Source organism: Eschrichtius robustus, chromosome 13, assembly GCF_028021215.1.
Source record: "Eschrichtius robustus isolate mEscRob2 chromosome 13, mEscRob2.pri, whole genome shotgun sequence".
NCBI lineage: Eukaryota > Metazoa > Chordata > Mammalia > Artiodactyla > Eschrichtiidae > Eschrichtius > Eschrichtius robustus.
The window spans coordinates 67021182-67048418 of record NC_090836.1 but is presented as its reverse complement, the minus strand read 5'-3'; the positions used below and the strand labels follow the sequence as shown (position 1 = coordinate 67048418).

General features: G+C 33.9%; 1 protein-coding gene across 1 annotated transcript in view; it reads left to right on the top strand.

Annotated features, from left to right (window-relative positions):
• Positions 1–23981, top strand: part of PAWR (pro-apoptotic WT1 regulator) — a 104457-nt gene extending 80476 nt beyond the window's left edge. The window contains exons 4-6 of the mRNA XM_068560849.1: positions 15008–15155; positions 16763–16867; positions 19042–23981. Of these exons, the coding sequence (XP_068416950.1) occupies positions 15008–15155; positions 16763–16867; positions 19042–19128 (340 nt within the window). The 3' untranslated portion in view covers positions 19129–23981. The remainder of the gene's footprint in view (positions 1–15007; positions 15156–16762; positions 16868–19041) is intronic.
• The last annotated feature ends 3256 nt before the right edge of the window (positions 23982–27237 follow it).

Below are 27237 nucleotides of genomic sequence, written 5' to 3'. Positions count from 1 at the left end.
CAGAGATCAGAGTGCCAGCAGGGTCAGGTTCTGGTTGGTGAAGGCCCTCTTGCCAGTTGCAGACTAACAGCTTCTCACTGTGTCCTCACATGGTGGAAGAGGCTAGAGAGCTCTGTGGGATTTCTTTTATAAGAGCACTAACTCCATTCATGAGGACTCCACCTTTGTGACCTAGGCACCTCCCAAAGCCTCACCTCCTATTACCCTTACATTGGACGTTAGGATTTCAACCGAATTTTGGGGGGGGGCACAGACATTCAGACCCTAGCAAGTCCATAGCACCAGCTATACACAAGGAGTAATGCTTTTATCAGAAAATGTGTTTGAGTGTGTGTGCACATGTATAGGAGGAAAATCACAATTAAGTATAAGTTGTTTAACGGAGATGACTGAGATATTAGCTTCTGTCCCTGTTGAAGCCATGAAGGTTGCAGAAGGTGTGGTCATGCTTGTGCTAATAATTATGGAATAATGGTAAATCTTATCAAGTTCTTATAATGTCCAAGAAGCTTTACATAGAGATCTCATTCAATTCTCAAAGTTATCTTGTAAAGTAGGTACTGTAGGTATAATATTTACTTCCATTTTGTAGGTGAGGGAAGTGGGATAAAGAGGTAGAATCATTTCACTGTGGTTACGAAGCTAGTGAACAGAACAGTCTGGATTTTAACTTGGGCAACCTGACTCCAGAACCCACATGCTTGCACAAGACAATCTACCTAGATTTATACATAAAAAACCTGTGTCTTCCCCTACTTTTATGTTAAAGTTTAAAATATTTGGTTAAAAGTTGTGGTTATTATAATTCATCTAAAATAAAACATTGATTAAGAAGAGCTCTAATTTTAATACTAAGTTATTATATAGATAAAATTCAATGTTTAACTTTCTTTTAAATAAATTTATTTATTTTTGGCTGCGTTGAGTCTTTGTTGCGGTGCGTGGGCTTCTCATTGCGGTGGCTTCTCTTGTTGCAGAGCATGGGCTCTAGGTGCGTGGGCTTCAGTAGTTGTGGTGCAAGGGCTTAGTTGCTCCATGGCATGTGGGATCTTCCTAGACCAGGGCTCGAACCCATGTCCCCTGCATTGGCACGTGGATTCTTAACCACTGCGGCACCAGGGAAGTCCCAGTGTTTACCTTTTAAAAGAGATAAGAAGGCCAAGGTAATCAACAATTGACTAAGTAGGTCTGATATGTTTGCCACTGCTGCTGCTTTTATTTTCATTTCTGAGTAATTTTGATGTAGATATAATGAAACTTGTGCTTGGTAATTTTTACTTAACATGAATAGTTTAAACTGGAAAGAATCTTTTTTCTTTTGCTAGCAAGCATTGCCAATCAAATAGCTTTGATTTGGCCTATTTCCAGGCCACATTTTCAAACCAAAAGAGTTTTTTTTTTTCTTTTTTTTTTTCAAAAGAGTTTTTATCATCAGTTTTTGGTTTGGGGAATAAAAATAAACTTCAGTAACTTATCAAGTTTGCTGTATCATTCATACATATTTAATCCTTATTAAATTATAAACCTTAAATTATAATTGGCACTTTTCAGATTTGCATTCTTTAGTTAGAATCATTAGGGGAATAACTTTCTTACAAATCTTCATCAAAAGCTTTATTTATATATTGTGTTAAATTAGGTAGAAAATTGATTTCACATGGTGTATGTTTTTATTTTTAAGCTTTTTTTTTATTGGAGTATAATTGCTTTACAGTGTTGTGTAAGTTTCTGCTGTACAGTGAAGTTAATCAGCTATATGTATACATATATCCCCTCCCTCTTGGATCTCCCTCCCCTACCCATCCCACCCATTTTTAGACCATTATTTTACTTGTGACCTGTTCATATACTTGTTACTTCTTTTATTTTCATAGCCTAAAGCACATGGTTTGTTACTTTTCAGCTCTCAAAGGTTTAGCCATGTTTAATACTGTTATAAAACAAACAACAAAAAAATTTTTTTTAAGTTTCTAGTCATTATTCATGGACTCATAGCAACTCATAGTTGAACACACACCAAATAAAAACAAACGCAAAATCTAGATCTGAAATTATCAATTCCTTATCTAGAGGAATTTGTTATATTGTATATCAACACTTCATTACTTTAATCTGTCAGCAAGTTGTAGCAAAGACTGGAGAATGTATGTTTTTTGGAGAGGGTGTCTGCTGATTAATGGGGTGAAAAAAGGAGGAATGTGCTAAAGGATAGAAATTTGGCATTATATGTTAGAAAATATTTTCAGCAAACCAAATAACCTATGATACATATACGACTAGACAAACTTAAAAAGTCATTAGAGGGTACAAGCCACCCACAAGACTAGTTTGTGTGTTCTTGTAAATTATGGATTAAATATTAAATTTTTTCTTACAAATATCAAGGATGTACTTTTTAAGCATTGAGTTTGTTAAGCAGTCACTGTAGTTAAGCTCTATTTTATTGAATCAACTCCTGTTTACCTAGAACGTCTCTTAACATATTCACTGAACTCCTTTTTAAAACATGTTTAAATAATTTGGATAATTATTTGGAGGGGGGGTCATGAAATTTCTGAAACTCAAGGTTTAAGAAAGATGGATCAGTGGTCATCTGTTTTGGGGTTTTTTTTCCCCCAATGTGTAATTTTCTTAGTAGAATGTTTACTTGGTTAAGTTTATAGTGATCGCTTTAGAATAATTCATATACGTAACATACCAGAAATGAACATGTATGATAGCCGCTAACTGGAGAAACTTAAATTTCTAACAATGAGATAGGTTATAAGCTATAGCATATTAATATAAAGTTACAATACAGGCATTAAACTGATTCTTTAGAAAACCATTAATTATAGGAATTAATAATTATAGGAAAATTATTACCTATTTATGTTAAATGGAGAGAGGGAAAGCATATTACAAAGAGTATGATACAAAACAACGTCTATCATAATATATATAAGCGTTCTTAACTTGAACTCTATTGATGAGCTGCTAAAATTCTATGTAAAAGAATATCATGGTTATCTGGGAGAAGAGCTATATTTTTCATCAGATTTTCAAAGAGATCTGCAATCCAAAACGGTTATGAACTACTAATATATTGTAGAACATAACAGCCGTTATCTCTGGGTTGGTGGAGTTACTGGAGATATTGATTCATGTTATCTGTTTCCCACAATGAATATGTATCACAATTTTAATAAAGAGTCTGAGAGATGATTTTGGTCTTTAGTTGTTGCCGTGTGTGTGTGTGTGTGTGTGTGTGTGTGTGTGTGTGTTTAAAGGGAGAAGAGAGAGAAGACCTACACAGAGTGAGGGGCTGTTTGGGACAGTGGTGGTGGAATTGAATAAGGTAGTGAAACATTAAAAATATGGAGACCAATCATGTACTTCTTGGTTATTTAATAATTTCACAACTTACCTAATACTTCTAAATATTTGGTATCCATTCTAAAACTAGAATTTTACTCATGGGTCTTGTATTTCTTCTAATTGCTAAGGTTTAAAATATCTATTTTAGTGGAAAATTCCTCTAGCTGTAATCTCATAATGCTGCCAATCTTGTTCTCGTGATAGTTTTATCCCCCAGCACAACACCTTCTAGTCTTTCCACAGAAAATATGAAAATTCCCAGAGGGGGAAAATTTCGGTAAATGGTGGTATTTATCTTTGATGATACTGTTTATTCTTTTTCCTTTTCTGAACATTATGGTTAATACTTTGTAGCTAAGGGCAGAGGGGGATTCTTTTTGGAATTGTATTGGTTAGAGATTTGTGTTAACATTCCTGAATAGAACGTTACAATCTTTTTGGAGTTAATAAAACAATCTTTTATTCTGGGTATTTTGCGCTGTACATATCCAGCCCTCAAAAATAGGTTAAAAACATTTCTGTTTTTAAAATAAACAGAGCTAAATTTGGTAATAAGATCAAGTTAAAACATAACACAGTTATTCACAATTAGGACAGTGTTCTTTACAGACCTAATACCTAATGGGGATAAATCACTGATTATGTTTTTCAGTAATAATTATTCCTTGTTTTGAGTGTGTATGATATTATCACTTGTGTATTGACAGGCCTAATATGAAGGATTTTTAAAATTGTTAATAGGTTAAACTTTTTGAAATGCTGTTTTAAGCTTGTACATCAAGCAAATACAAACATATTAAGGGATATCCACATTTTTAGGTTTTCGTTTGTAGTTGTCAGCGTTGTGGTTTCTACTTGAATAATCTGTGGTTGATGCAGATAAGTGGACTTCTTTTTAAGTGAAAAGAGGTCCTTTAAAATGATTCTAATGCTCTTTTATAACATGATAGATAATGGCTTTGGTGATACCTTACCCTCTTGATTTTCTTCCTACCACTTTGCCAGTATTTCCCAGTTTTTATTTGTAGTTCTTCCTTTCCTGTACTTACTCTTTATGTGTTGGTGTTACTCAGCTCTTTGTCTTAGACTTTATTCTCTTTTTGTTCTGTGTATTTGTTCTAGAAATTTCTTTCACTCTGGTGACTTTGGTTACTGTATATACCTATGTTGATGATTCTAAATCATTAGCTCTATACCTATATAACCAACAACTTTCAAATATCTACTTTTAGGTATCTTAGAAGCATCTTAAACTCAGCATGTTCAAAAGTAAACTTGTGAAACTTAGTGGATTTCAGTAGTTGGTATCAAAATCCATTCTTGCTCAAGTCAGAAATCTGGACATTGCTTTTGACTCTTTCTTTCTTCCTTCCTTCCTTCCTTTCTTCCTTTCCTTTCCTTCCCTTTTCCTTTTCCTTCCCTCCCCTCCCCTCCCCTCTCCTCCCCTTTCTTCACTACCTCACTTAAATTCAGTCATTGTAGCTCCAGTGCCAACCCACCAATCTAGGACACCATCATCTCTTTTTCTAAAAAGAAAAATAAATAAATAAATAAATTTTTGGCAGTGTTGGGTTTTTGTTGCTGCGTGTGGGCTTTGTGTATTTGTGGCGAGCAGGGGCTACTCTTCGTTGTGGTGCACGGGCTTCTCATTGTGGTGACTTCTCTTGTTGCGGAGCACAGGCTCTAGGTGTTTGGGCTTCAGTAGTTGTGGTGCATGGGCTTAGTTGCTCCGCGGCATGTGGGATCTTCCCAGACCAAGGATTGAACCTGTGTTCCCTGCATTGACAGGCAGATTCTCAACCACTGCGCCACCAGGGAAGTCCAGGGACACCATCGTCTCTTACGTAGATGATTACAATACCCTTCAAACTGGTCTCGCTGCCTTCAGTTTTGCTCATTTCCAGTGCATTTTATTAAAATGATTCTGTCACTTTCCCTGCTTTAATGACTTCCTATTACCTTTAAATGAGTCTAAACTGGTCTCCATGGCAGGGTGATACACAAGATAATGTTAGGATGCAGGAGGAAAATGTTAGATCTTCTGTTTATATTTACCTTTTAATCTAAAAGACAGTAAGACATTTACAGTCATCCCTTGATATTCACGGAGGGGGGATTGGGTCCCGACCCTGAGGATACCAAAATCTGTGGATGCTCAAGTCCCTTATATAAAATGGTGTATTTGTATATAATCTATTCACATCCTCCTGTATACTTAAATTATCTCTAGAGTGCTTATAGTACCTAATACAATGTGAGTGCTATATAAATATAAGTTTGGCTTTTTGGAAATTTCTAGCATTTTTTCCCCCCTGAATATTTTCGATGTGGGTTGGTTCAGTCTGGATGTGGAACCCACAGATTCGTAGGGCCCACTGTATACTTAATAGCTAGCACTGTGTACTTGTTATTTACTCCCTTGTTCTATGTATCAAATGATTATTTAGTATTTGAGGTACCCTGAGGAAAGTGTGCTTTGTTCACTTTCTAAATGTTGCACAGTAGTGCAATTTGAATGGTTAGATGGATTTATGAATTATTATGTTGTTTAACTAATACAAAATGGATAGGTCGGGGGGGAATTTAAGGAGAATATAAAAACAAGTATATAAACGCAAAGGTGATCATGTGGTTGTTCAGTTGGCAAGATACATAAAATCAGATCTGTTCTTATAAATTAGAAAAAAATTTTGATGCTTGCTTTGGAGTTTTAAGTGAAAATTTTAAAAACTTTAAATTCTTACTGTGAGGCATCTCTTTCTGCTGTTACAGACATTAAAAATCAAATATGCAAGCTCATTTTAGAACTACACCTTCAAATCTCTATATATCACAAAGAGTTAAAATAAGTTCCTCCGAAGTAAAGCATATTCAAATTATACTTTCATTAAAATTATTATAGTCAATTTTTGTGAAAACAAAAAAATTTGTACCATAAATAATTAAAATGTATATTTAGGGACTTCCCTGGTGGCACAGTGGTTAAGAATCCGCCTGCCAACACAGGGAACATGGGTTTCATCCCTGGTCCGGGAAGATCCCACATGCCATGGAGCAACTAAGCCCATGTGCCACAGCTACTGAGCCTGCCCTCTAGAGCCCGCGAGCCACAACTACTGAGCCTGTGCACCACAACTACTGAAGCCTGCCCGCCTAGAGCCCGTGCTCCACAGCAAGAGAAGCCACTGCAGTGAGAAGCCCGCGCACCGCAGCGAAGAGTAGCCCCCGTTCGCCGCAAATAGAGAAAGCCTGCGCGTAGCAACAAAGACCCAACGCAGCCAAAAAAAAAAAAAAGATGTACATTTAAAATTCTGTTCACCCCTTTATGTTATATTTTTTGTGATACAGATAATATTTTAACAATATCATATTGTAAATCATATTATTTGATTTACATATATGTTTGTATAATAAAGTATATATGAATATGTAATATTTAATATATAACCAAATATAATGATATTGTAAATCGATTATAAAGATAGTAGATAAATATACATACCAATGTGTATGTAATGGATAAATTTGGAGACCATTAGTTGAAATCCTTCAAAAAATAGCTTTCAGGTCTCCTGCTTGCTTTTCCAGTGTCATATCTTATCACCCCTATATTTACCTTTCATGCTTTAGCCATATTGGATTTTTCTGTTTCTCAAAGGGCCGCGCACTCTTTGTTTCTAGATATTTACACATTCTTATTCCTCTTTTAAGTCTGAGTTTAAACATTCTTTAGCATAATGCTGCTCAAAAGTGTGGTCCTTGAACTGTTTGTAAGTAATCCATGACAAGGTAAGAATAAAACTTAAGAGTAAATATTTAGAAGCCTGAATTGCATTTTAACATTGTCATCATCACGCCTAAGTGCATGATAAGCGGAATCCTTTCAGAACAGGATATCAACTAGTTCAGGTGCTGTGGTACGTACGTGATTTTTTTTAATTTAAGTATTTAGAGCAAAATTGAGGGAAAGGTAGAGAGATTTCCCATATAAACCTGTCCCCGCACATGGATAGCCTCCCCATTATCAACATTCCTCAACAGGGAGGCACATTTGTTACAATTGATGAACTTACACTGACACATCATAACCACCCAAAGTCCATAGTTTACATTATGATTCACTCTTGGTGTTGTACATTCTGTGAGTTTGGACAAATGTATAATGACATGTATCCATCACTATGGTATCATTTTACTCTCTGATCTTTTTATTCTCTCCATAGTTTTTGCCTTTTCCACAGTGTCATATAACTGAAACCATACAGTATATACCCTTCTCAGATTGGCTTCTTTCACTTAGTAATATGCATTTAAGTTTCCTCCATATCATTTCATGGCTTGATAGCTTATTTCTTTTTAGGTGCTGAATAATATTCCATTTTCTGTAGTTTGTCTATTCACCTTGAAAGGACATCGTGGTTGCTCCCAAGTTTTGGCAATTATGAATAAAGCTGCTATAAACACCCATGTGCAGGTTTTTGGGTAGACATATGTTTTCAGCTCCTTTAGGTCAATACCAAGGAGCATGATTGGTGGTAAGAGTATATTTAGTTTTATAAGAAACCACGAAACTGTTGCCGAAGTGGCTGTACCATTTTACATTCCCACCAGCAGTGAATAAGGGTTCATGTTACTCCACATCTTCACCAGCATTGATCCTGATTTTAGCCATTTTAATACGTGTACAGTGGTATCTCATTTTAGTTTGCATTTCCCTGATGATATATGATATGGAACATCTTCTCATATGCTTATTTGCCATCTGTATACCTTCTTTGCTGAGGTGTCTGTTAAGTTCTTTGGCCCATTTTTCAATCGGGTGGTTTGTTATTGTTGAGTTGTAGGATTCTTTGTATATTTTGGATAACAGTTCTTTATCAGATATGTCTTTTGTAAATATTTTCTCCCAGGCTGGCTTGTCTTCTTGTTCTCTTAACATTATCTTTCACAGGGCAGAATTTTTTTTTTTTTTTTATAGTTTACTGTCATCCATTTATTTTTCTAAAATTACCTTTTTTTTTTTAGAAATTTCATGTAATGTCTGGAACATTTATATTAACATATTTCCATACAAATAACCCAATGAAAGTTTAGTATTAGTTGTTTTGCTTGCTTGTTTGTTTTTTTATACTGCAGGTTCTTATTAGTCATCAATTTTACACACATCAGTGTATACATGTCAATCCCAATCGCCCAATTCAGCACACCACCATCCCCACCCCACCGCGGTTTTCCCCCCTTGGTGTCCATACGTTTGTTCTCTACATCTGTGTCTCAACTTCTGCCCTGCAAACCGGCTCATCTGTACCATTTTTCTAGGTTCCACATACATGTGTTAATATACGATATTTGTTTTTCTCTTTCTGACTTACTTCACTCCACAGAGCAGAAGTTTTTAATTTTAATGAAGTCCAGCTATCAGTTTCTTTCATGGATTGTGCCTTTGGTGTTTTATCTAAGAAGTCATCAGCATATCCAGGGTCTTCTACATTTTCTCCTATGTTAGTTATCTTCTAGGAAATTTTGTAGTTTTGTATTTTTCATTTAGGTCCATGATCCATTTTGAAGTAACTTTTGTGAAGGGTATAAGGTCTTTGTCTTATTTTTCATTTTTTGCACACGGATGTCCAGTTGTTCCAACATCATTTGTTGAAAAGTCTGTTTTGTTCCATTGTATTGCCTTTGCTCCTTTGTCAAAGATGACTTGTGGGTTATTTATGTGAGTCTCTTTCTGCTTCCATTGCTGTTCCATTGCTCTATTTGTCTCTTCTTTCACCAGTATTGCACTGCTTGATTACTGTAGCTTTATAGTAAGTCTTGAAGTTAGGTAGTGTTAGCCCTCCAACATTGTTTATTAATATTGTGTTGGCTATTCTGGATCTTGCCTCTCCATGTAAACTTTAGAATTAGTTTGTCAATAGCCACAAAATAACTTGCTAAGATTTTGATTGGGCTTGCATTGAGCCAGTAGATCAGTGGGAAATCAAAGTTGGGAAGAAGTGACATCTTGCCAATGTTGACTCTTCCTATCCATTAACAGGGATTATTTCTCTATTTAGTTCTTCTTTGGTATCTTTTATTCGAGTTTTGTTGTTTTCCTCACGTAGATGTTGTACATATTTGGTTAGATTTATACCTAAGTATCTCATTTTGGAGAGAGCTAATGTAAATGTATTGTGTTTTTAATTTCAAATTCCACTTGTTCAATGCTAGCGTGTAGGAAAGGGATTGACTTTTGTATGTTAACCTTGTATCTTGCAACCTTGCTATAATTGCTTATTAGTTCCAGGAATTTTTTGGTGTGGATTCTTTCACATTTTCTCCATCTTATCATTTGTGAACAAAGACAGTTTTATTTCTTCCTTCCCAGTCTGTATAACTTTTATTTCCTTTTCTTGTCTTATTGCATTACCTAGGACTTCCAGTAAGATGTTGAAAAGGAATGGTGGGGTGGGGGGGACATTCTTGCCTTGTTCCTGATCTTAGCAGGAAAGCTTTTGAGTGTCTTACCATTTCGTATGATGTAGGTTTTTTGTAGGTATTCTTTATCAAGTCAAGGAAGTTCCCATCTGTGCTTAGTTTGTCCAGTTTTTATCATGAATAGATGTTAGAGTTTATCAAATTCTTTTTCTGAATTTATGTGTGATCATGTGATTTTCTTTAGCCTGTTACTGTGATAGATTACATTAATTGATTTTTTGTTTTAACTGATGAACCAGCCTTGAATAAATCCCACTTGATTTTGGTGTATAATTCTTTTTATACATTCTCGAATTTGATTTGCAAATATTTTGTTGAGGATTTTTGCATCAATGTTCATGAGACATCTTAGTGTTTAGTTTTCTTTTCTTGTGATATCTTTGGTTTTGGTATTAGGGTAATGCTGGACTCATAAAATGAGTTAGGAAATATTCCCTCTGCTTTTATCTTCTGGAAGAGATTTTAGAGAATGTGTATAATTTCTTCCCTTAATGTATGGTGGGATTCACTAGGGAATCCATCTGAGCCTCGTGCTTTCTTTCTGTCTTGCAAGGTTATTAATTACTGATTCAATTTCTTTAATACATACAGGCCTATTCAGATGTTTGTTTCTTCTCGTGTGAGTTTTGGCAGATTGTATCTTTCAAGGAATTGATCTATTTCATCTAGGTTATCAAATTTGTGGTCAGAGTTGTTCACAGTATTCCTTTATTATCATTTTAATGTCCATGGTATCTTTAGTGATAGTCCCTCTTTCATTTCTGATGTTAGTTGTCTGTGTCCTCTCTTTTTCTTAGTTAGCTTGGCTAGAGGCCTATTGCTTATATTGGTATTTTCAAAGAAATCGCTTTTGGTTTCATTGATTATTCTGTATTGGTTTCCTGTTTTCAATTTCATTGATTTCTGCTCTGGTTCTTGTTATTCTTTTACTCTGCTTACTTTGGATTTAATTTGCTCTTTCTTTTCTAGTTTCCTAAGGTAGAAACTTAGATTATTCATTTTAGATCTATCTTCTTTTCTAATACATGCGTTCATTGCTATAAATTTTCCTCTAAGCACTGCTTTTACTGCATTCCACAAGTTGTAAGTTGTAAGTTGTGGGTTCGTTTTCGTTTTGTTCAAAATATTTTAAAATTTCTCTTGAGATTTCTTCTTTGACCTATGTGTTATTTAGAAGTGCACTGTTTAATCTGCATGTTATTTTGGGGCTTTCCAGTTATCTTTCTGTTACTGGTTCTAGTCTAATTCTCTTGTGGTCTAAGAGCAGACATTATATGATTTCTGTTCTTTTAAATTTGTGAAAGTGTGTTTTTTGGCTCAGAATATGGTTTATCTTGGTTAGTATACCATGCAAGCTAGAGAAGAATGTGTATTCTGCTCTACCTGTGTTATTTTTATGTTAGTCATTTGTACCCCAAAATGTGTAAGAATTGAAGAAGGATTTATTTACCTTAAAAATCATGTGTTACATTTAATCAGGCATATTCTTTTCCCATAAGTAAAATAATTAAAAAGTAAATATATAATAGTTAAATCAAAATAAAACAAATAAAAACTAAAAATCGTTTTTATTCTTTTCAATTTCTGCTTTTGTTAGTATTATCTAAATCTAGGAAGTAAAATTTATATTCTTTATTTTCAATCTTAATTTACTTATGATAAAGGAAGCTTTCCTAGATTTTTTTTTAAATAAAAAAAGATACATCTTTTCTGAATGTGACAGTAATACTAAACCAAATGATGATGATGATGGAAGTAATTTCAAAGAGGTACAGACCAAAAGAGTTTGTACTAGTTTTGTTGGGAAGTATCCTCCCTCCTATATTGAGTTTAATTTTTAACCATTATTGATGGGAAGTGCTAGAACCACAGTGGGTTATTTGCAGTGATGTACTGGCTGCTAAAACAATAAAACCATCAAAATTTAAGTGGCATTTATATGCATGACATAATTATATTCACAACCACAAATGCCTTATTTGAAAGAAGAACTATTACAGTTAAGAAGCTGACAGAAGCAGATCTTCAGGATTTCATATGTATTCAGGATTTCATTAGTATTCTGTGAGTTTCTTTTACAGTCTGACTTCAGGTTGCTAACATTAAAAAACTACACACAAATGACAAGACAAAGATGTTTGCTGGAAGGTGTTGGAGGAATCTGTAGCAAAGAAGGTAGTTCATGTAACACTTCCCAGCAACACCCATAGCTTGGTGTATTTAGGGACAGTTTTAGTCATACAGAAGACCAACTCTTAGACAAATCAGGATAGCAAAGGAATTACTGTTACAATATGATCAACACATTGATTTTGCTAACATGACAGTAATGTGAAGGAAGAATTTATTTTTCAGCTTCCTTGCTGACAAACACAGCTTGCTCTGAAGTATATAAAACTTTGAAGAGTTAACAAGTCAACAAATGTGGTTTGGTGTTTTGCTTTGCTTTGCAGGAGTATATTCTGATTATTATATAGACAGTGACAGGGAAAAAATGTTGGAACTTGTGCCAGAATGTAAATCAACGTCCTGCTTGTTTCATTGAGAAAGTTTTGTTATGTCGGCTGAACTAAATAGTGTACTTGGTATATCAACTAAATTAACAGTTCACTAAAAGTGTGAATTACTTAAACACTAATACATTAAATTTGAGGTTTTAAAAAAACTAAATGATAGTTTGGAAGCTGAGCCAATCAACTGTTACCATATGCTGAGGTATACAATAATTTTTAAAGGGAAATTTTCAGGCAAAGTATTTGACCTTTGGCATGAACACTTCATGTTTTTACAAGATAAAAAATCAGGTTTTGTAAATCAACTATACTTCAATTTTTAAAAGAAGAAACTAGTTTGGTCCCCAGCTTTTAAAATATGTGAATTAAGTTTACTTGTCTGATAGCATCATTCTTTTTTTAAAAATGATCTTAATTAGCCTTTCGTGCAAGAAAGAAATATCAAATGTTCTCAGTGTTACATAAGGTCAAAGGACAAAAATGAAAGTTAGAAATTTGGGGGAAAAGATTCTTCAAATTGTTATGATGGGTTCCACAATTTATCAGTAAGTAGGTGATGATTTTAGTATTGCACTGTTGCAAAATGTTATAATCATATACCTTACAAATTTGATAAGACACTTTGAATTTTATTTTCCATCAAAAGAAAACCCATGCATAGGAAATTAATAGATCAAGAATCTATTATTTTTCATCAAAAGTTATTTTAGATTTAACTATACTTTTGATGGATAAATTTTCGGAACTGGCTACCAATAAAGAATTGAGGACAAATTTTGAAAAGTGTCATTTTCTGCATATTGGGTAAAAGTTAAAGCTGAATATCCTGAGCTTGCTAAAATTGCTTTAAAGTCTCTTCCCCTGTTCTGGTCAATATACATCTGTGAAACCAATTTCTCTGTTGTGAGTGCTACTAAAACAAATCGTAGAGGTAGTTTAGATATACCTTACCCCTTGTGACCAGCACTGTCATCAGTCCAACCTGGATTAGGTAAATTAGCAAGAATGATGCCAGCCTCCAAAAGAGCCCCCAGGTAGTTCTACCTCCTGGTATTTTCATCTTGTGTAATCCCCTTCCACATTCAACATGGGGTTGATGTGATAGTATGTCACTTCTGAGTTTAGGTCATAACAGAGACTGCAGTGTCTGTCTTGGTTGTTGTGTCGCTTTCTTTCTGGAAGCCAGCTGCCTTGTTGTGAACAGCCCAGTAGAGAGGCCCTCATACTGAGGAATTGAGGCTTTTGGCCAACAGCCAGTGAGAAGCTGAGGCCTTTTGCCATCAGCTCTGTGAGTGAGGCAAATTCTCCAGTCCAGACAGGCCTTCAGATGACTGTAGCCCTGACCAACATCTTGACTAAAACCTCATAAGAGACCCTGAATCATGAACACCCAGCTAATCTGCTTCCAGATTCCTGACCAACAGAAATTGTCAGATAATAACTGTGTTGTTTTAAGCCACTAAGTTTTGGCATATTTTTTTATTCAGTAATAGATAACTAATGCAAAAGCAAGAAGCAAGCTTATTTGTTATATTAAAAACTTTAAATATTGACATACATGCTATTAGTTCAGAGTGTGTGAATTGGTGTTTAATATGAAGAATGGCTATTTCAGTGATAACTTTTGGTTAAATAAGAATTATGAAATGACAAAAGTTGCTAGTGCCATAGCTGTTTTCTATAATTGCCTATATGCATACTTCCAATGAAAATTATGCAGTTTTATGTAATTCTTTTCTTTTTTTGTTTATCCTATTTTTGAAATATAATTTTATGGGTCTGAATCTAATAAAACATTTAGGCTTGTATTTTGTATGGCCTTTTTTACTTTTATTTTTCCAGTTCATTTTTGTTTGATCTTACAAAAGTATTGGTCCATGGGGACTTCCCTGGTGGCGCAGTGGTTAAGAATCCGCCTGCTAATGCAGGGGACACGGGTTTGAGCCCTGGTCTGGGAAGATCCCACATGCCGCGGAGCAACTAAGCCCGTGAGCCACAACTACTGAGCCCGCGTGCTGCAGTTACTGAAGCCTGTGTGCCTAGAGCCTGTGCTCTGCCACAAGAGAAGCCACCTCAATGAGAAGCCCATGCACCGCAGTGAGGAGTAGCCCCTGCTCGACGCAACTAGAGAAAGCCTGTGTGCAGCAGTGAAGACCCAACGCAGCCAAAAAAAAAAAAGTATTGGTCCATGATGTAATGGAATTTAAAAATAAAAAGAGAAAGGAAGTGGTTCTTCACTAGAGATAGGCTACATTAGGTCCCCTGTCATAGTTCTCAGAGCACCTTACACTTACCTTATTGTGATGGTTGTCTTGCTTTATTGTCATTGGTTATACTCCTGTTACACTGAAAGCTCTATGAAAGTCAGAGTCCGTGTTTGCATGTCTGTGTTTCCTGTTCCATCTTCAGTACTCATAACAGTGTCTGGTACTTAGCAGCTACTCAGTAGATACTGGTCAAAAGAATTAATTAAAAAAAATTTTTTTTATTGTGTTGGAATAATGGTTAACTTCCATAATTATAAATAAGTTGGCTGTTATAACCATGTGTCCTCAGGGGAATGATAATTGTTTAGGGTGAATAGAAAATACTCTTGGCCCTCTTCTTGCTGAATATTAGGTATCTTTAAAAATTTTGTATCTTTTTTATTTCCATAGCACAACCACTGCCTCTGAAGAAGATGTCTCAAGTAGATTTCCCCGAACAGATAGAAGTGGGTTCAGCAGGTATAACAGGGATGCAAATGCTTCTGGTAATTTGGTCTCAAGTAGCACATTGGAAAAGAAAATTGAAGATCTTGAAAAGGTATGAATTACAAATTATTTAAGATTTATGAAATTAATATACCATTGGGATTCCTTTTTCACTTTCATAGCAGCAGAGAGAGAAAAATTGAAATGTGTAAGGGAGAGACAGTGTCGAAAAAGGGAAAAGAATAAGGGGCACTAATGGAAGATACCATTAGTGTTAATTGGTACTTCCATGTGTAGTCAAATAAAAGCTTTGAATCACTCTTAATTATATATTTTCTAGATGCATAGTGGCTAAGCATTTTCTGATTTCCTTAATACTTTTCTATCCAGTTCTGTTGATGTTAAAACTTTTAGAAATGGAGCCAGCTCTTGAATTGGTTAATATTTAATGGATACTCTCATTTTGCCAAGTGTTATCTTTAATATATTGAAAACAATCTTTGCCTTTGAAATGGTTAGAAGTCTCTGTTAGCAGTATGTACTACTGTGTGTTTTATTATATTATCTGTACAGATTGTAGACTTTCTTCTGGGTTGTGAGTTAGAGCCTAGAGCCACTGTGGTGTTTGAAACAATTTTAAGGATAAACCTGTTTAGGAGTATCTTTGAGAACATCTCAAATGAATATTGGCATTAATTTATTAACCATGGGGTCTCAACTTTGTTCTGTAAACATTCAATCCCTACAATTGATAACGGTGCTGAATTACTTTCTGATTGTTGAAAGTGTGTTTTATTTTGCTGAACTGAAACTATTCCTTGTGATATAAAAATTGTTTTAGGTAGAGATTGAATTTTAAAAATTCTTTTTATAATATTATGATTATTTTTAGTTCACATTTGAACTTTAACCCTAGTTTCTGTGAGTTTAAATTAAAAACTTTAAGGAATACATAGTATAGTTTTCAAGGGGGTTCTTCAGAAGGGCTTTTAAAGTTCCACAAGAGTTTGGATTGAGTTCCTAGTAGTTGGCAGCAGCTGATTAATGAGGCCGGCTGGCTGCTTTCCTCTGAGGGTGAGTAAGAAAGAAACCAAATTCTATGTGAGACCTTTTCAGTTCTGCTTCACTTTTGCCCCCAAGGTGGCTGACCCAGCATAAAGTCCTGGCTTCTGAATAAGATTGCTTTGGAAAAGGTGTTGCATTGTTTAAAAAAAAAGAAAGTTTAAAAACCAGTAATCTTTTTCAGTTCCTTCATTTTATCCATTGTCAGTTAACTGGCAGAGCCAAAAGTAAAATGGAGGATCATTATTTTTCTGTTTAGAGTTTTCCATAGAGCCGTCTCCTTTTCTTAAACTTTGTATTTTTAATTAAAATTTTGAATTTCCTTCAACAGGGTATTAGTCATTAAATGTTAAGATATTTTATTACTAATGGTGGTGATCAACTAAAGAGCTAAAGTCATTGAGTATTGGTATTTGTTAAAAACTTGGTAAACATAGATTTAATCAGACGTATATTTTACAACTCCTGTATTCCTCTCATTCTCTGGTTCTTTTCTGGGATGGGTTCCTCCTTCCCTTACCAAGTGACTTAAGAAATTCATTGGAAATCTTCATGTATCTAAGGTACTTCACCAGACTTAGCAGATGTATGTATGCTATTTAAGATTATAAACAACTTGTTACTTCCCAATTAATACTTTGTAATTATACCTACCAGGAAGTGGTAAGAGAAAGGCAAGAAAACTTAAGACTTGTGAGACTAATGCAAGATAAAGAGGAAATGATTGGAAAACTCAAAGAAGAAATTGATTTGTTAAATCGAGTGAGTATTCACATATTTCAGTTTAATGGTTTCCTTTTTTTCTGTCAACTGGATGAAAATACATACATATGAAGAAATTATTTAATTTTATTAAATAATAATATGAACTAAATAGTTCATTCTCTTGTTAATGCGATAGTAATTTGTGGTAGCCAGAGCCGTCATTTTATTCCATAAACTGATTTCCTCTGGCCAGTTACCAGTCAGTTGTATTTACTTAATATTGTTCTTTTGGGGATGGACCAGTGAATGGATTTGTTCTGTGTTTAGTTAGAGTGTGGAGGTAAGAGGCAGCTTGGTCAGCGCCACACATAAAATGGTACTGGTACAGAGTTGCCCCAATGAAGAACTAAAATTGCTACTGTCTTGCCATAAGAAACTCCATATGTCCTTGTCTTTGTGGTATTTTCACCACTTTTTTTTCTCCAGTTATACATATGCATCCCCAGCTTTAGGTTTAGCCTAAACCTAAGGTCTCTCTTTTTTTTTTTTTCTCTTTCAGCCCTAGAATTTACTCCCTGCTTAAGAAGCAGGTATTACTTAGGTAATGGTAATGAGGAGAGATTTCATAGTTTCCCTTTTTCGAAGGCTTTACATAAGATGGAGGAAAGAAATAAATTTGCTTCAGGGAAAAACGGAACAAATTCCTAATCCAATCTTAACTCTAATTCTAAAAGAAGAGAAAATAGAAAGCTTCATTATGTGCAGACTCATTCTAATACAGCTCTGCAGCATTAACTGCAGGGTGTGGATGAGGACACTGAAACTCAGAGTTTAACTTGCTCAAGGTCATATGTAGTAATCACATAGTTATCTGCTGAGCCAGTATTTGACCCTCAGGTATTCAGTAGTTTTAATTCTAAGTAAGCTCTTCCATTCTTATAGACTACCTTTCATCTTGGTTTGGAACACGGGCATTCCTCTTCTGGTTCTAGAATAATTTAATAAAATCTGCAAATATTTTTATGTCTATGATATATTCGCACTGTCTTAGGCAGTGTGTTCATTAAAAAGAATAATAAAACACCTGCCCTTACAGAGTTTATAATCTAGTAATGATATGTGAATGTATTTTATTATTTAATTCTAAATCTTAGGTAGGTCTCAGTTGTAGTGATTTTAGGAATCCTGTATCTTTATTATCGTTAGTTTCAACAAATTAGTTTCCTAATATCATTCATATAGTTTGTGAGTAAATACAAATTCTGTGTGTGTACATTTAAAAATCATTTACCTAATTGTTCAAAGACAGTATACTAAATGTATCAGAATTTTGCTATCCAGTAGTATACTTAGAATTCAAATTGATTTCTCCAAGCTTAGTATTTTGAATTGCAAGGATAAATCTATAAATGTCTGCTTTTCCAACCATCAGTAAATAGTCTGCCTTGAAATAGTTTTTCTTCAAACTAAAACTTATAGTGGATTGTCTTTGTATTTACCAACTGGTTGTATATATGATACTAAGATTAATATAGGGAACATAGAGCTAGAATCGGGTAACTTTAAAGCACCTAGTTTAGTGGCTTTCGCATTTTTTTAAGCTCGAAACCTTTCCCTTAAACAAAATGTCATAGAGAAGCCTAACGTAAATTGAACCAGATCAACTCTGTAAGCCCCAGACCTCCTTTTCTGTATACCTCAGTTCTATCACCTCCCCAAATTCTCCCCCTGCAACATGCATACTTGTCAAAGATCACCAAGGTGGTAGGGGTACATCTAGAACTTGTACCTGGATCTTTTTGATGCCTAATTTGACACAAGGTTGCAGTCCAAGGCCCCAAACCTCATATTGACTGCATATGTATTTAGCCCTCAATTTGGGGAAGGAGGGATTTGTTTTTAACTAAAAACGTAAGTTATTTATAGTGATTAAAAATTGGAAGATTCACAATAAAGAATTCTGATTTCTGGCTTCTCTTTAAAAACTGAAAGATCTGGCAAGAGCTGGCCTGCATTATCATGATACCAATGAGGACTCTAGCAGTGGATGCTGCCTTTAGGTGGGGCATATGCCTTCCAAAGTTGTTTTCAGAACTAGCCCTCGTTTGCAAACTAATTGCTTGTATGAATTATCTTTGAATGTATATTTTTGAAATTTTTTTTTATCACCTTCAGAATACTTTTAAGTGTTGTAAGAACTTACGTATTATTTTCCTTTTTGTTTCCTTAAGGACCTAGATGACATAGAAGATGAAAATGAACAACTAAAGCAGGAGAATAAAACTCTTTTGAAAGTTGTTGGGCAGCTAACAAGGTAGAAGATTCAAGGCTCAGTGTGGAAAAATATTTTAAAACTACTGATTGAATGTTATGGTTAGCGCTAGGACAGTATTCCTATGCTGTAATACATTAAACTAACTAAGTATGTATATTTATTTCTAGAAAACAGTGGATGTTTATTTTCAAAATATTTCTTTTTCATTATTAGTTTCAAAAAGTATCAACCTTTTATTTCACGAATAAGTAACATCTTTTAGTTATTAAACTGGTAGGTTATGCCTCTTTTGGTTTTGTGTGGTATTCAAATAATATATGGTTTAAAGTCACAGCCATCTGAATATATTTCATCTATGGTAGTGCATTTTCTCCCTAAAAGAATATACATAGTCTTTGTTTACATGAATTCAAATACTTTTTAGGGAGTTACCTGCAAATGCCTTATTACTGATGTGCGCAACCTTTTATATGTTGATGATTTACTCATAAAGGTCTTTGTCTACTGTCATTTGTTCTCTGAACTTATTCTAAGCAATTTAGAGGAACATAGAGTCACACTCTTTTGTATAACAGTCATCTTTAAAAAGGAAAGCTATTATAAAAAGTCAGTTAATATCATATACTCGTTGGCTAAATATAAAATTTAAGAGAATACTTGAATTATGCTATAGTAAATTAAAATGTACTATTTTGTATTCAAATATTGAAATAAATTTAAAATCACTTTGACTTCTGAAGAACATACAATTGTAATTTTAATGTAAAATTTCTTATGTAGGTACTACTTTTTTTTTTTTATTATTATTCCAAGGTTTATAAGTGAACATGGGGTATTTTAAAGGTTGTTCAAGCCTGGAGAGTGTGTACAATTTCAGTGTAGAAGGAAAAAAAAATCCATATTTTTAATTATCATATGCATTAAAATCAAAACCAAAATATTTATCCACATTTAAAACATTTGTACTTACTGTAACAAAACAGTATGTAAACAGAAATAGTACTGAAATACTTTGCTTAATTTCTAACTTGGAGGATAACACTGTGACACAGTTGTTCCCGTATGAGAGAATTATTCCCCTACCTCAAATGTAAGGGATTTTCTTCCTAACATTGGATTTTTAAAAACAATTATTTTGAAGAATTATACAAATTTTCTCTTTTATTAAATAACAGTAATGTTTAGAATTATTTTATATTACATTTTCATGTTGAGTAAGGAAACCTTCTCCTTTAAAATACATTAAGAAATATCTGTCTGAAGTTGAATCTCAAACAGTATACTGGTACCCTTTTATCCAATTAATGTACGTAAATGGCTTGAACATAGTAAAAACCCACTTTGGGTACCCTACTAACTTTTCCTTTTACGTGCTAAGCCACTTCATTATTCACTGTTAGAAAAATAGGGAAGGTGAGACAATAGGGAAAAAATGTAGAGTAAATGATAAATATCAATGTTGAATTCTAAAACTCTGCAATAACCTAGATTGTGCCCTCTTCCCTCCCCCACGCCCCCAATTCAGAAGTTTCAACCTTGACTAATCATCAGAATCATTTGGGTTGCTTAAAAAGAATTCCTGGGTTATAGCTTCTAGATAGGTTTAGGTTGAGACCCTGGATAGAATTTTTAAAGCTCAACATCTAATGATTGTGATCATAACTTAGATTTGGAAACAGCTACCCTTGCTTCTTTCCTCCTATATCTTCCATTGGAAACCCTGAAATTAACATAATTTTAGCTATTAGCATTTTTTCACCATTTAGTTTATTTAATAATTAACTTGGTCACTGGAGAAGTTCACATATGTCCATATATATATTTAGCAAAAAGTTCCATGTTAGGTTATCAGACTTGATATAGTTGTAGAATTATTGCATAAGGGCATCCTTTTTGAAGAATAGTCCCAGCATGGGAACAATGATCTGCTGCCCACATGTCGAAGTGGTATGCCAGGCTCAGTCACCATCTTTGGCGGTGAAATCCTCATCTCCCTTTGTTTATCCTTAGGCGTATGGCAGAAATACCAGCGTGGCCTAGTTTCCCATCCATACTTTGGATGTTGTGAAAATGGTGTTAGTATCCAGCCTTAAAATGTATTAGTGTACTCGTTTTTCAATAAGAGAAGTATTTTGAATTTTCTGTTTAATCCATTTGGAAGTAAAGGAATATTTCATTTCCCCCTTTAAAATTATACCAGGTATTAATGCTTTTAAAGACCAAGCTGTTTAAAAATTTTTCCTTTATTTCAGTTTATCAGGAGCATTTCCAACAATGATCTTTTACATAATGGTACCTAGTGCAAATGTGCAGGAGCCTGACAACTTAGGCAAAGCAGTTCATTTGCAGTCCTCCCTCCCGTCCTTAAAATGTATATTTATATCACATATAGATTTTTACACTGAGTATTGAAAAATAAAGTAGGACCTGCTACAGTTTCCCTTTAAATTTTATAAAAAAGCACTGAGATTTTAAAAAGGTTACTTAAATACATGTGCATGACCTTAAAAAACTTGGCTATTGTCAGTAAAGTGCTAGTATTTGTGAAATTATTAGTCCCGTTCAGAAATAATATTTCTTATATCTCTTGGGAATTTGTGGCATAATAAAGCATATCCAAAGTTCTAATGTGTTTATGATATTATTTTCAAAACAATAAGTTTATTATCTTTAAAATGAACGTGACTCTCCTCCTTGATTTCTGACATGCATTAACTTGGGAATTACTGTAGTAATATCTGTTTCATCTTTCTAGAATTGTTACTAATTTTATTGCACTATAGTTACCTTTAGAGAGGAAGAGGAAGGCTTTAGGGTGTATATTTCTAAGGGAATTTATTAAATATAGTAGATTAACATTGTAATACTTGCTCAAGTAGTTTATAACAGAAGGTTAAGTATCAGGAGCAGATATCTGAAACAATGTGTTTCTTAAAATAACTTTCTAATTGCAGTAGAAAGCAATGTATTCTTAAGGTAAAAAACCTACCTCAGTTACATGTGGTTTCTGTTGTCTGGAGTAATCTGGATTTTTATAATTAGAAATTAAAATGCAAATTTTTGAGTCCACTAATACTTTGTGGAAAATAATGCAAGTCAATGTAGTAGCACGTCCGTATGTTCAACACCAAAAGACAAAATAGGAAGGACCTTGGGTTTGATGATTAATCTGATGTCCTACACAGTATTCATATGTATAGTGATAGTTATCTTTCATCTTTTTTGTAGTTCTTTGATCTTGACTCAGTACCTAGTAAGTTCACGCAATGTTGGCACTTATTTAATAACTATTCATAATGTTGTTAATAACCTGTTATAAGATTAAGGCATATATTTTCATCTTATAATACGAAAAACCAAACACACCAGCTTTTCACTGGGGAGAATATATTAAGTGAGAAGAAACTAGCATTCAGCAATCAGAACTTTAAAATCACATGTTAAAGTCAGTGGTAAATGTTCTCTTATTATATCTAAACCATTCCTAATATGTAACAGTAAACTTGACTTCTTTTGCATTGGAACTATGCTCTCATAAATAAAGGACATCCCATTGATTAGGATTGTAACTTGTACGACTTATCTGAGAACTAGTGACACTTTCTTTTGTTGTTTCAATAAACTGAAAACATAGTACTAATAAGACAAACATTTTGCTCATCAGGTCCATCAACAAAGGCACTTCCCCCCATCCTGTTAGGTTTTCTCATTGATGTATAGAAGTTGGTCGTTTCATTCTCAGTGTAGACTTGAATCACAGTCCAAGAAAACCTGAGCCCATGTTGTTTTTTTAGTTTACTTAGCTAGAATCTCACAGCATATTAAAGTCATATCCCCATCCCACCCCCCCAAAATAATTATATGTGAGAAAAATATGGTTGAGGGCGTTATGTTAAATTTTCATACTTATTCTTTCAGCAAGTATTTTTTAGTCAACTGGGTATACAATTCTAGATATTACAGAAGTTTCAAAAAAATGGACATGGACCAGTCCTCTGTCTAGCATTATACAATCTGTATAGTGTGTGTCAATGCTATCTTAAGAGTGCTATCTTAAGTAGCATTAGCCAGTCTAATCTGAATAGTTCATTCAAAAGTATTCTTTTTGTATTTATTATCCAGCCATTGTATTTTAGGTCTGGTTAATAGGTACTGTTTAATTTGCTGCAGCATTTACTGAATGGTGGATGAAAGACCTGATGCATATTGGGAAGTATCTTACCATGTTTCTTTAAGATAATTATGTATTATGAAAAGAACGTTTTAAAGGCATTTGTACCAGTGGTGAAGTAAAAAGAATTCAGTGTATGTCAGATACACCAAACTGTTAATGGTATTCAAATGTAATTTTAAGTTAGTTTTTCTGTATGCATTATTGATTACTGGTTTGTTTTTAGGTATTTAAGTCTAATAAACAGTTCACATATTGGCAGTCACTTTGGTGGTAATAGAATGTTAGTGATGACCACTTGATGGACATTTATTACATGCCTGTTTTGTTTTGTTTTGTTTCCCCCTCTGGATACCTAATAGATGTATATTACCTTTTTTTTTGGTGAACTTGTTTCTTCAAAGTTTTGACTATGCTATTCAGGGTTTTTATTATTATGCTTTTCTGCTAAATTTAAGTATCAGATGTCTGCTATTACCAGTAAAGACCATATGAAAGCTAAAATTACTGTTTTGTTGAAAAATCAGCTAATTCAGGTAATCCAAATTTGTAGAGAAACATCTGGATCATTTATGGATCACATTAGTATTGTTGTAGACAGCTTTCATAATTCCCATTGCGTAGGTTTTCACTGGGGTAGTCAACGTGATATAGATTCACTTTTAATATGCTTTGCATGTAAAATAATAAATACTCAATAAAAAGTAAATTTTTGTTTAATTTTTAACACTGGTTAATTATTTTTTTCCTTCCTGTACTATCGGTGAAACCCGGTGAAACCATGAGTTTTATTTTCGAAGTTAAAGGACAATGTTAATATTCTAATTATGTGCCTCTTACTGAAACAGTATGCAGTACTTTAAAATCTTTATTAGTATATTATTGTAGAAGGAATTGTGTTTTAAAAAACAAACATACAGTATTGATAAGATCTGAATACATTCGTGGTGGGGCTTTTTGAGTAAGTGAGTAAGTGTACATGTTCAACCTGACTGAAAATTTTAATTGTTTTTGTGTTTTGAAACTGCACAAATAATTTCTTAATCCAAAATTGGCTCTATCATCCACTAAATCTGATGGTGGTCAAAGAATTTCAGGTCCCTCATACTTAGAAAAGATAAGTAGAGGTCTGGGAATGTAAAAATCCAGTCTGTGTTTTTTTAGTAAATGGTTTACATAACCTCTTGCCTAATGTGTCATTCTTCATACACCTGCACAGGCTAATCAGTCTTCTTTACTTCTGGAACTCTAAATCTTCTCAGTAATGTCATACATGTCTAACAAGTGAACAAGCATCTTTCAGTCAGACTGTTTAGATAAAGTCTCAAGTCATTATGTAAGAATGTACTCCATTTGCAAGTTTATTGAAAAAATTTGCAAGGTCTCCTAGTCTCAACTGGAACTGGATCTCTTTATCTTGGACTTCATCAAATCCCTATTTTTTTTTTTTTTTCTTCTAGATTCACTCTGTGCATGCACAGAATTCTGTGAGTAGCTATAAACTACCCATATGATTTTTTAATCTCATGCCTCTAGTTTTCTCTTTTTACCTCTACAAGAGGTTACATTTTACTCTTGGTCAGCTTCTTGGAAAGAATTATGTAATATTAGACCTTCATGTTAAAGAGGTAGGGCTGGTTATAACACCCTTTACAAACCATTTTTTTTTTTTTTTTTTTAATGTCTAACCATGTAAGGTTAAAAAGAAAGCAAAACACTTCTCTCTTAATTCTGGACCAAATGCACAATTCAACTCTCACTTTAAAAAAACTGCTCTGACTGAATAAAGATGCTTTTATTAAAGGAGAATGCTGCTTGGTGTCAGATAGTTGAGCAGTATGAAAAAAAATTAATATGAGCTAGTTAGGAAAGGTAGATTGGACTTTGACTTTATACATGTGAAAGAAAAACGAAATAAGGGTTTTGACTGCTAGGTATGTTTTTTCATGTTGAAGTATGAAAAATTATTCAGGATAAATTATTGTCTTAATCCATATATGATCAGCAGCTATACCTGCTTAGATATACTACGGGACATGAAATTTACAGTTTTTATATTACATTACAGGCTTTTATCCAGGGAAATGTTTGCATTCCTTTAAAATGTAAACTATTTACTGTGGTTAAACAAAGGTAGATGATGTCATCAGTGGACATTTTAGCTTTATGGAAGCAAAGTTTTAGGAAAGATAATAGAAAGGTATCTGATTCCTTTTATTATTCTTGTAGTGCAAAAGTATAAACAAAGCTATCAGTCAAAGGCATAGGAAATTCCATTTGAAGAACCTGCAAATCACTTTTGGTAAGAATGCATTCATTTGATACGGTGTTAAGAAAAGTGGGAAAATTATTAGCCTTCTGTAGCAGATTGAAAGTTTCATGAATGGATAGGTCAGGATAGTAAACAACATCACTAAAGTAAAATTATGCCAGTAATTTTCATATTAACTGTATTCTTTATTATTTAAAGTAAATCAGTTAATCAGTGAAAATTGTAATTGGATGAATAAATGTACACTTAAGAATGCTAATTAATGATCATAAGAAACCTAAAAGTACCTCTTGTTTCTTGTAACTCTTTTGAGATCAATATATCTTAAGTTCAGTTAAGCATAGTGACTCAGTTAACAATATGAACATAACTTTAATTTCGTATAGCGTAAAAACATTCAATAATTAATAATTCAGTAACCACATATGCCAGGTATTGTGTTAAGTGCTTTAAATATTGTTTTTATTTGATTCCTTAAAACTTAAGCAAGGTACAGATTGGGAGGTTAATTTGCCAAGGTCACAAAGCAATACTTTGTGCCTTTTGCTATGACATACTCACTTTCATGACCTTTTCATTGTCCTATTAAATATTTTCCCAGTGGTTCTCAAAGTGTGGTCCCTGCACTAGTATCATTGGCTTCACTTAGAAACCTGTTAGAAATACAAATTCGTGGGCCCCACCCAACAATAGAATGAGGTGAGGCCCAACAATCTGTGTTTTAACAAGCCCTTCAAATGATTCTGCTGCAGGTCAAAGCTTGCAAATTTGCATTATGCACTTCTATTTTTAAGCAAAGATCTTGGTCCTTCTTTTGTCTTTGGACATTATATAAGTAATATAACATGAACTTGTAAAAAAAATAAATAAGTGATCTTTTCATTGTTGCTTACATTGCAAGAGATTGTATCAGGAAAAGCCTCAGCATGGATACTGGCAGCTTGACATGACCCCATTAGTTTAGTATTATCTCTGGAACTCAAATGAATTCTTAAGTCCAAGAGTCTGTGGAATGAAATCTTTGTTTTTCTGTGTTAAGGTCGATCTCTGTTATTGCCTGAAGGTTTTTGGTAACAGAAATGCATTTTTGTCAAATTTTAAACCTTGATGGGAACAAATAAATGTATGTTTCATCAGAGTTATAGTTTTGTTTTTGTTTTTTTGTATGTATAGACACTGTGGGGGTGGTCCATGGGGAGACTGAATTTTCAGTTTACTCTCTGTGCACTCAGAAATTCAATAGCATTTTCTAGCTAATTGACTGGTGAGGATAAAGCCACAAAATTGCATCCCAGTGAGTAAAGAAAAACATTGAAGTCTATTTGGGATCATTATTTTCTTATATGCTGAGATAGTTAAATAATCTACTGTTTCGTTTTTTTTTACTTTTTAAAAACTTTGGAGCAAGTTTCTATTACAGAATTATTATGAAGATGGTACAGAGAGTACTTGAATACCCCACACCCATTTTCCCCTGTTATTAATGTCTTACATTAATGTGGTTCATTTGTGATAATTAGTGGATCAGTATTGGTACATTATTAATTACTGAAGTTCATACTTGGTTCATGTAGCCTCACTTTTTCCCAAATGTCCTTTCTCTGTTCCAGGATCCACTCTACGATACCGCATGATGCTTAGTTGTCATATCTCTTTACACCCTTCTTAGCTGTGACAGTTTCTTAGACTTCCCTTGTTTTTGATGACCT